Source organism: Dermacentor albipictus, chromosome 7 (genome assembly GCF_038994185.2).
Source record: "Dermacentor albipictus isolate Rhodes 1998 colony chromosome 7, USDA_Dalb.pri_finalv2, whole genome shotgun sequence".
In the NCBI taxonomy this organism is placed as follows: domain Eukaryota; kingdom Metazoa; phylum Arthropoda; class Arachnida; order Ixodida; family Ixodidae; genus Dermacentor; species Dermacentor albipictus.
The window spans coordinates 119,704,386-119,715,420 of NC_091827.1; the positions used below are offsets into that span (position 1 = coordinate 119,704,386).

The 11,035-nt window shown below is 48.8% G+C and overlaps 1 protein-coding gene across 1 annotated transcript in view; it reads left to right on the plus strand.

The window, feature by feature from the left end:
- Atg7 (Autophagy-related 7) overlaps positions 1–6,276 on the plus strand; it is a 50,812-nt gene extending 44,536 nt beyond the window's left edge. Inside the window, exons 3-4 of the mRNA XM_065441534.2 lie at positions 1,215–1,751; positions 2,116–6,276. Coding sequence (XP_065297606.1) covers positions 1,215–1,751; positions 2,116–3,076 — 1,498 coding nt within the window. The 3' untranslated portion in view covers positions 3,077–6,276. The remainder of the gene's footprint in view (positions 1–1,214; positions 1,752–2,115) is intronic.
- The last annotated feature ends 4,759 nt before the right edge of the window (positions 6,277–11,035 follow it).

Here is an 11,035-nt window from a genome sequence, read left to right on the forward strand (position 1 = left end):
GTTTTAGTGAAACAAGTTTAGTGGACATTTAGTGGTATGTTTTAGCATGAGTGTTGATGTTGTCATGTGGGGGGTACACTTTCATTGTTTCACAGTATTTTACATCGTGCATCAAAAGATGCTTTTCAAGTATGCTAGGCGTGAAATAGTTAAAGCTCTCACATTTGACAGACCTATGAGTTCTTGCATGGAGTCCACATTATGTAAACTTGACAAAACTCTCTAAATAATTGTTAATGTTTAATTCATTCTGCAGCTATGCTTTGCATAATGTTGATAATGCAAGAAATACAGTGAAACTTTGATTGCAGTGGACAGAAATAATTGGCGCTTGAAGGGCACTTAAGCCTTGCTTATCAACATATCTTGCAGCAGCATTTAGTTCCATTATTAGTTCCACTTCAACACCAATATCAGCATATACCATTTGCTAATATTCATGTTATTGCACAAGTATTTTTTGTCAAGCATTTTGTGACTGTGTGAAACTTTCCACTGAAAATATAATGATTTGAATTTGACAAGTAAAGCATGTTCCTTCTCTTACTTGCACACCAAGTTATACATGTTTGTGGTATAAAGATCAAAGTAAGCACTAAAATGGATGAGTGGGCTAGTTCGTACGAATTTATCATTAAAACATATATAGCACAATTAAGAGATAAAAGACAGGGGAATGGCAAGCCAAATGTAACTCAGAACTTAAGAATTTCTTGAAAAGCTTCGCATGTATTCACATATAAATGATCGTGCGTGTGGAGGAAAGCAAGGGATAAAAAACAAAATGAAATACGGCTACCAATTGTGAACAAATGTAAAGACTTAAAGCCCTAAAGCCAAACGTATCCGTAATCGTCGTATATTGTCCCTTAAACACCTCTTTCAGGGTATTGCATGGGGGGGGGACAAAGGCATCAGTAAACACTATGGTAATTATTGTACAGTGGTTAACTTACTTATACACTGGTAAACAATATATGCTAACAATCGAGAAAGGCAAATTTCTTCTCATAAAACATAACAGAAGGATAGTTGACATGAGCATCCCCTCTTTTTCTAAGATGGAAGGTTTCTACTGATTCTCATATTTGCCATGTCGTGCCTCTGTCTTCCATCATTTTGTTTTGCTATATAAATGTTTTCATCACGATAACGAGCACACTCAGTTACCCAGGTGGCGGAAGTGTAAATCACAGCCGTTCTTTGTTGTCAAGGATGGCTTGCCTGAACGACGCATATGCTGACCTGGAGACACCCGAGAAGCGGGCCGCCTTCCTCGTCGTGCCATCAGGAGAAGAGGTGGAGATTCGTCCCTTGGAACAGCTGCCCACGCTAGTGGCGGACTGTCAGCCCTTCTACCTGGCCTTCTCGGACCCGTCAACGTCCACCAGCCACCCAGGCTGGCCACTCAGGAACCTACTGGCACTGGTCGTCCACCACTGGGGTCACCTGGTCTCGCGGTGCGAAGTGCTCTGCTACCGGCGTGAGGCTCGCCACGGACATGTGGACAGTAGCCACAGCCTTATCCTCGACGTCCAGCTGGGCAACAACGCTACCGCTTTTGACAGCAGCGCACCCGCGTTTGTCGGCTGGGAGCGTAACGCCGCAGGCCAGCTGGGTCCCCGGAGCGTGGACTTGAGCATGAGCATGGACCCAGCTCGGCTGATGGAGAATGCACTCCAGCTGAACCTGCAACTGATGCGGTGGCGGCTGGCACCAACACTCAATTTGGAGATTGTGGCATCCACAAAGTAAGGAGGTTTCGTCTCTCATTGAAAAAGTGGGTATATCATGGATCGGTGCATGGAACGAAATTCTGTAATAATGTAAATGTAGAGGGCATGTTCTGACCAGTGCTAGTTTTTACAAAGGCAGGGGATGATTGCGTTATCCAGATGAGATTGGCATGCTCTTAGGAGCAGGTAGCAACAGTAATACTTATATAAGCTTGGAGTTCACTTCATGTTAAATTAACTAAAGATCAAAATAAGTACCGGAAAAATTTATCAATAGAAGCATGCATGCGCATCACAATCAATAGCAGCACAACACATTCGGGACAAAGCACGAGATTGCACAAGTATAGCACGTGTTCAAACAACCTCGCCCGTGCAGGTGCCTTCTGCTGGGCGCTGGCACCCTGGGCTGCAGTGTGGCCCGGTGCCTGGTCAGCTGGGGCGTGCGCACCATCACGTTCGTCGACAATGGCGTTGTGTCGTACTCGAACCCGGCGCGCCAGTCACTGTACACAATTCGAGACTGTCGTGACGGCGGCCGACCCAAATGCGAAGCCGCTGCCAATGCCCTGCGTGCTGTTTCGCCTGCAGTAGACGTGCGGGGCGAGAACCTGACGGTGCCCATGGCAGGTCACAGCGTGCCCTCCCAAGCTGAGGACCTTGTGCAGGCCGACGTCGAGAGGCTGGAGGCACTGGTCGCCGAGCACGACGCCATCTTCCTACTGCTCGACACCCGTGAGGCCCGCTGGCTGCCGACAGTGGTGGCAGCTGCACAGCGCAAGATTGTCCTCAATGCGGCGCTGGGCTTCGACACGTTCCTCGTCATGCGCCACGGCGTCGCGGCGGGCGAGGCCGGAGACGACGCCGAGAAGCTGGGTTGCTACTTCTGCAACGATGTCGTCGGGCCAGCCGACTCGACACGCGATCGCACCCTCGACCAGCAGTGCACCGTGACAAGGCCGGGTGTCGGTGCGATCGCTGGTGCCCTGGCCGCCGAGCTGCTGGTGGGCCTTTTGCAGAGTCCCCTGAAGGGCCGGTGCCCTGCACTAGATGATGCGGAGGCCCCCTGCGAGAACCCCCTGGGGCTCGTTCCGCATCAGGTCCGAGGTTTCCTGGCCCGGCACGTGTACATGACGCCCGCCTGCATGGCCTTCCCCATGTGCACGGCCTGCTCGCAACCGGTGCTCGAGGAATACGCCACTCGGGGCTGGGAGTTTGTGCTACAGGTGCTCAATGACGCTGCCTACCTGGAGAAGCTGACGGGACTGAGCAGGCTGCACGAGGAGACAGACCTGGACCAGGTCTGGGCGCTCAGTGACAGTGAGGACAGTGCATCGTGAGGATGCCTGTTTGCACACCACAGCAGCACACCTCAGCTGGAATATTTTGTGCGGTAAAACAAATGGCATGAGACCAGTAGAAGCGTAACGGTGTATTTAATGTGATTGTTCACACTTGGGTGGAGTACTCTCTCTTTTTTCCCCACAGCATGGCAAATGCAGCTGGCTAGTTGAGTTTGATATCATACTGCGCAAGATCGTTGCGAATGTTCACAAAGCTATACACAATTGCTGTTGCATCTCATCAGCACATGGCATACAATTGTAGGCGTGTGGTATGAATTTTATCTGTGGCACATTGTTCATTGCTCATACACTGGCCATTTCAGATATGCATTCTGCCTGAAATGTGCATTTTCTCGCTGACTGTATCTGAAGGTTACTATTTCACGAAGTCATGAGCTCTTGTTCTTAGTTAGCGTTTACCTATTAGAAATATGTGCTTGATGCAATAAATGTAACCTTAGGATGCATGAAGAATAAAGAAGACTGGCTGCTTGTTTGCAAAGTATCACGTGATCACTCAAATTTCAGGCACTGTAAATAGTTTGCTATGAAAGGGGTTCTTTTCTACTCTGGCTGTGATGAACTGACAATGGTGCACAAAATGAACTGTATTTGGAAGGATGGCTTGTCATTTTGAAGTAGTGTTTCTCGACAAGGCACGACTGGGCTATGGCGGATTGCTTTATTACCTTTTCTTTTTGTCCAGTCATGAAACTTCTATGGTAGAGCTTGCTATGTCGCCCAAAGTGGACACAATGTGGTTCAGAGTCATTTACAGGGCTCTTGCCATTACTCAGGATAGGTTAACTCCCATGCATGTAGGCCGGAAAGCTGCACAACCTTTCCTATTGTAGTGTTGATGGAGAACGCAGTAGAAACTGTGCATTTATGCAAATGCCACTAACCACACAATTCCTTAAATATACACTTGCTAGAAGCACACTAAATCTGGAGATTTTAGTCCAATTGCTTATTAGCAACAAACATGTGCGCTGTGACTTGCACTTCAGCAGGTAGATGATTCCAGTCTTTTGTTCCAACAGCAAAAAACTGGAATCATCTTCTTCCTGCTGAAGCGGTGCACCATTCCAGTCATTCGTCGTTCAAAGCATTAATAAAAAATATAACCTACTAGATATGCCCACCCCTTGTGTAAAACCACGAATGGGGTATTTGAGGCATCAATAAATAAATAAATCTGTAAATACCACGTATACTAGTGTAAGGGCCATACTTTTTCTTCTAGAATCTGGGCTGGGTGCGGCCCTTAAACTAATCAGGCCAAAGACGGCCCGCTATAGGTTCATACTGTTTCCGCAACTGTAGGAAATGGTGAGAGAGGCGTAAATGACATAACGCTGCAGTAAACGACCTCAGATGAGGGCCCATCGTCCCTGACCAGCGCTGACCTAAACACCCTTCTCTAGAGCTGAAATGCCACCTATCCGACTGCCAACACATCTGAGACGACATGCCACACAAAGGAATAATGGTGCGGTGGCGCCTGCCTGAGCAGCGGAGATGGAAAAGTAGCTATCTTCATCTAGCGGCAGCGGAACCAATTCACTTTCTGGCGGTTCGTTTTGAATTTTTCCCCAAAATTTCGCCCTCCAAAGTGGGGTGCAGCCCTTGCACGAATATGTGCAGTAAATAAATATAGGCAGTTATTGTGGACCGCGAAAAATTCCCTACTGTAACACTGCCACAACGGTTAACAACACCATGGTACTATAACAACTAAGTTTATACAACATGCATTTAGTGTGCTTCCAGTAGTTTCTTTTTTAATTTAAAGAATTGTGCAGTTAGTGGTAGTCACATAAATGCACTGCTTCATTTGTATTCTCCTGCAAAATTGCAGTAGGGAAGGTCGCACAGCAATGTATGCATGAGAGTTTGCTTACCACGGCTGATGGCTAAGTCCCCTCTAAATGGCTGCACATCAAGTTGGACAACATACCGGGCATTCTGATAAAAGGTTTTCAACTAGAAAAACAAGGCAGGACTTCGGCACTAGTACACGCATTTCTCCACTGCACATCCTTAGCATGCTGCTAGTCCCAAGAGTATGTATGTAGTGTATGTATGTACTTTGCTTTAACTGTGTAGATAATTTTTGTGGGGTTATGTTTTCTTAAGGAGGGAGGTTGGAAATATTTGAATATTTCCAACCTACCTTACCCAATTTGCATTTGAATTGATAAGTTGATACTGGAGATTTTTGAACATTTGCTAGTGGCTGAATATACTATGGTTTTGAGCCTACAAGTTTGAGCAGCTTTGCAAGGCTGCTTGAAATGTTACTCATTTTTTAACCCAACTGTATATACTCTAGGCCATTTATTCAATCATCACTACAAAGCACTACACTTCAGGGACCATCTTCTTTGTTCAGAAGTGCTACTTTCTGGGCTACAGGTTGCAGCAAATATGTGAGTTGCGTAGTGAAGCGACAGTATCCATATCCAAAATTTGTACGATCGCACAGATTAATTACGTAGCAAACAGAACATGTGCTTGCTGTTTATTCGCTTACTTTCATTGAAGCAAGTCAGTGACGTACTCATGTGTTTTCTTAGCTGATAAATGAGGGAGTAGGCTCTTCCCAGACGCACAGAATTGCACACCAGCGGCCGAGCTTGCCTCGCAGCGAACTTCACTGTTTGGCAAACTCCACATGTTGTCCCAACTTTGCTTGCCTGACATTGATGTTGAAGCGCTGAACGTTCCAGTCAATCAGAAAAGATACAGAATAGCGATATTCGTCTTGGGGGAGAATAATTATAGTGGGCAGCTTAGTATGACACAATGTAAACAGAAACTTCACCTGCAAACTTTCAAGGAAGTAGGAAAAATCTAGGACTTAACATACTCCATAATAATTATCATCGCAAAGTCGGCACTCAAAGGCAGAGCCAACATACATACCTCAAAGACTAAATCAAGCGTTAAAAACAAGAGAATTTCCTTGTGAGGATGGTGTGTTTTGATATTATTCCTTTGTGCACAATATTGGTGAGTGAAATAGCCTTCCCTTCCAGGTTATGTCATATTCAGCAAATAATGGTTTTTTATCACACCGAGTGCTCATTATGTTTGTTTTGTTTTATTGTTAATTCCCCGTTGCTATAGTTCTTGCACGGGTGATGCATGTATATAAATAAATAATAATGAATAAAACGCCGTTATCTTGTCCTGCTGGTTCACAGTGGTATCGAGCGTCAACAAGGTGATGACTGTCTGTGGCTAAGTCAATTCGCTTCTTCTTGGAGTACTTCCAGCCTCTCTTGGAACTAGGGTGCCTTCCACTTTCGAGACATTGCTGATGAACATGGCTGTTCGAGCTTAGCTACACAGTGCACTCTACGAAGGAATGCCAAGTGGTTGCAGCAGTTTGCGATTCCTACCGATAGAGCTACTGTATCTGATGATGATGACAATGGCCGCCTTTCCTCCAACCGTGGTGGTGAAAAGTGTCGCTCCAAAGCATGGGGAGTGCTTGTTTTCTGCCGGGTGCTTGTTTGTTTACATGATGCCTTGGTACCCGAGTGCACACGCAGCAGCTCACTTTTTTGTGTCATCCATCACAGCTTCCTACAGCATTCGCTTTATCCAAAAGTATTGTATGTACATTGTATTTGGGCCGGTACTGCAACAAATTCATACCACCCCGAAATTCGCAATAAGCTTGAAGGATTTTACTGTAATACGCAGTCACTTGTTGATTATTGGGATACAGAAGGAACCACAAAAAGTGTTCAAAGTATCACCAAGGCCAGAAAAATTAATTCCGAGGAGCAGGAGGAATAAATGTTTTTCTAAACAGTTCCAAGGGAAAAAGATTTCATTCTCATTTACACCCGATGTACACATTGCCAGGAGTCATGCAGAGCAGACTTGCAACACCTCATTTGGAGCTGTGCAGCTTTTTCACAAGGGAGATCCAACATTCAGCATCTACTACACGGAGACATTAGAACATTAGGAATTGCCATACAAACTAACCCTGAAACACAGAAAGCCATTGCGACATATGGCAGACAAAGTGGCCTGTTTCGAGTAGTGTAGAAGGGGTCGATCAGCCCACGTGAGAGCGGCGGAACTAAACATGCACCTGAGCCTGCATAAAGCGGAAGATCCCACACTGAGATGAAGTGTTTCAGCCAACAGTCTGGGTATCCACATTCCCTTCCCTCCTAATCCCCATCAGCGGCCTAGAGCCGTCCCCTTCCTTAAAATAAAGGCTTTATTCATTCATTCATTCATTCTCATTTACAGTGCCAGCCGTGTGCTGCACTCACAGAATGAAATTCATCAATTTATGGCTAACTAATGCGCATACTTTCATTTCGACCAACTGTAGTTGCTTTCGCATAGATGTAATTTTGGCGCATACACTTATATCGAAGTCTGCATCATCTATGCTGACCAGATTCCTACCAACATAACGTGGTACTCTCAGATACTTCGCACATGTGCAGGGTTCTACTAAATGTTCCCTGTTGCATTTCACTCCATTAGCACTGTACATAGACATTCATTTACATACATACTTTTGCTCAATATTGCAATTCAGTCATTATTTACTTCAAGTTATATTATGGTTGAGGCCAAAAGAGCATTATGCCACGGAATTAAAAATGCCACACAAGACCTTGACTGTGCATGGCTAATTCAGAAAAGCAAATATTACATTCCATCCAGAAGGAACACAAGAATGCTCCTCGGGTGCGTTCACAGTGGTTGCCAGTGGGATGCCGAATTAGTCTAGCTCATGCGCAATTTCGAGCTTAATCGTCGATGAGCCACTCTTGAGAATGTTAGGAGTGGCAAACATCCTACGATATCTTGCCACCTCACCAACCAGTAAAGGGCTTTTATTACAGGCACTTCCACGCCTATACGCCATATCCTGAATTGCAGGCAATGATGATGATGATGAAGCAACATTCACTGGGCCCGAAATAAATCGGTGGTGCACGCAGGCACCAGACGGGGTGGTTCCCTAGTTACGGGACCCATATGTTTCCAGCAGCTCCTGGCCCCTGTCCGTCAGTGCGAGCTGAATCGGTAGGGCGGGGCTGGATAACAAGGTCTCCCATCGCTCAAGGGGTTGGGGATTGGGGGTGTTGGTGGGAAGGGGAGGAGGGGGGGTCTTGAGTTCTGTGCACTCTGCCAAGACGTGCGGCAGGGTGCCCCTTTCCCTTCTGCAAAAAGGACAGAGCATATCGTATTCCGCAGGGTACATGCGGTTCATCAGTACGGGATGCGCAAGCGATCCCGCCTGCGCTCGACGCAGGATCGTCTGTTGTTGCCTGGTGAGTTTGGGGTGCGGTTCTGGCAGTCTGCACCTTTCTTCTCGGTACATCCGGGTAATGTCCCGAAAGCTGGCAACCGGGTGCGGTAGCTCTGCCGGCTCGTGCTCGGCCCGGATTGACATTTCTCGGGCATGGTAGTCGGCGATGGTGTTGCCTGCTACCTGCGAGTGAGCCGGGACCCACATGAGCTCTATGGCTCTTCCCGGAGGCTTATGCTTGGCTAGAATGGCTCGGTTCGCGGAGGAGATTACCCCCCTGCGGAAGCTTCTGTAGGCTGTCTTTGAGTCGGTGACTACGGTGTCCACGCTCGGCTGTGCGAGTGCGAGGGCTACGGCCGCTTCTTCGGCAACTGCGGGGTCTGTTGTCTTCAGGGACGCGCTGACGATCAGCCTCTCTTTTGAAGGAACCACCACGGCTGCACGGTCACTGTGTTTTCGGAGCGAGGCGTCCACGTAGAGGACCCTGGGGTTCTCTTCCAGCTTACGGGCTAGGGCTTTGGCTCGCGCGGTGCGCCTCTCGTCGTCCTTGCCCGGCGTCATGTTCCGGGGAAGGGGTTTTGTCTGAATTGTCATTTTCCAGTCTTCCGGAAGGGCCGTCTTGATGGGTACTGGCTCGATCTGCCATCCTATCTTGCGTAGGACGGCTCGTCCGTGTTCCGTGTGACTGAGCCGGATTCTCTGATTAGAGAGGTGGGCTTCGATGAGCTCCTCCACCGAGTTGTGGGCGCCCATGTCTAGCAGTTTTTGCGTGGACGAGTATATGGGCATGCCCAGTGCTTGTTTCGTTGCCTTACGAAGCATCGTGTTTAGGGTGTCCCTATTCGCCTTCGTCAGCTGGAGATACGGGGCGGAGTAGGTAACCCGCGACACGACGAACGAGCGTACCAGGCGCATGGCATCGTCCTCTTTAAGGCCTCGGTTTCTGTTGGATACCCTCCGAATCATACCAAGTATCTGTTCGGTTGTAGTCTTGATCTTTGTGATGGCGGCCTGTGCCTTTCCGTCGCTCTGAAGTAGTAGGCCGAGAATCCTAATCTGCTGTGTTGGCTTGATGGTCGTTCCGGCGATCGTAATAATCACGTTCGGCGGCAGCTCCTTCTTGGTTTTTTCCGGTTGGATCATGAGCAGCTCTGATTTCTGGGGAGCGCAGCTCAGTCCGCACGACTTTGCGTACTCGTGCACGGTCGTTGCCGCCCGCTGCAAGACTTCCTCCATCCAGGCGTCGGATCCGGCTCGGGCCGTCCACACCGTAATATCGTCGGCGTAGAACTCGTGGTCCACGCCTTCGATTTGCTTGAGTAGATCGGGCAGAGGCAGCAGGGCCAGATTGAAGAGCAGGGGCGACAAGACCGATCCCTGAGGGGTGCCCGTATCGCCGAGCTCGACAGGGTCCGACTTCTCTTCCCCTATCCTGATGGTCGCCGTTCGGTTTGACAGAAAATCTTTTATGTAGCCGAATGTCTTTCTGCCACACCGGGTTTGTTTAGATTCTGCAACACGCTCGCGTGGGACACGTTGTCAAACGCTCCCTTCAGGTTGAGGGCGAGTATCCCGCGCGGCGCGTGCCTCGTTGCCGGCTTGACGACCAGTTCGTGGAGTTGGATCATCACGTCTTGGGTGCTGAGATGTTGCCTGAAGCCATACATCGTTTCTGGCATCTGATCCGTTTCTTCGAGGTGCTTCTGCAGCTGGCGAAGGACCATGCGCTCCATCACCTTCCCCACGCAGGATGTGAGGGAGATGGGCCGCATGTTGTCTATCGTGAGGGCTTTGCCGGGCTTTGGAATGAAGCGGACCTCGGCGTCCTTCCATTCCTTCGGCAACTGCGAGCTCTCCCAGGCTTCGTTAATGTGCTCTAGGAGGCCGCGGGCCGCTGTACCGCTCATGTTACCGAGCAATTTGTAAGTTATGGCGTCCCTGCCGGGTGCACTTCTCTTGTTACTATCATCTATCGCTGTCCACAGCTCCATCATGGTAAACGGCCGGTCCAGTTCTTCGTTGTCGGGTCCTTCGTACCTCTCGGGCACCGGGTACTGGCCCTTCTCTGTCTTTAGGTACTTGGCCTTCAGGTCTTCCAGGAGCCTGCGGCCGTCTGCCTTGTACGTGTTCAATACTTTGGTGAGGTTGCGATTGGTCGCAGTTTTGCTACTCAGCGGGTCGATCAGATGCCTCAAGAGACACCACGTCTTCCACGTCGAGAGCTTGCCCTGTAGGCCGTCGCAGGTCTTCAGCCAATTTTCCTTACATAGTTTGGCTGCGTACTCGGCGATCTGTTTGTTCAAGACTGCTATGCGCTTGGCCAGCTTTCTATTGTGTCTCTGACGTTTCCACCGCCGCGTCAACGAGTGTCGGGCCGCCCACATGTGGGTCAGTCTGGCGTCCACGTATGGTGTCTGCGACGTCGTTGCGATTTCTTGGGTAAATTTATCTAGAGCCTTCTTCTGGTCCCTCGCCCGATCGGTGTAGGTCCTTTGTCTTTCAGCCTGTCCCGTTTCTTCCTCGGATGCCTCTTCTTGTTCTTGGGTAAACTTTCTCATCTTGTCCCAATCCGTGATCCGCGCTGTCCCCAGTAAAGCCCGATATCGGGAGCCTCGGATCGTGATACCGATCACGCTGTGGTCCGACCCCAGGTCCAC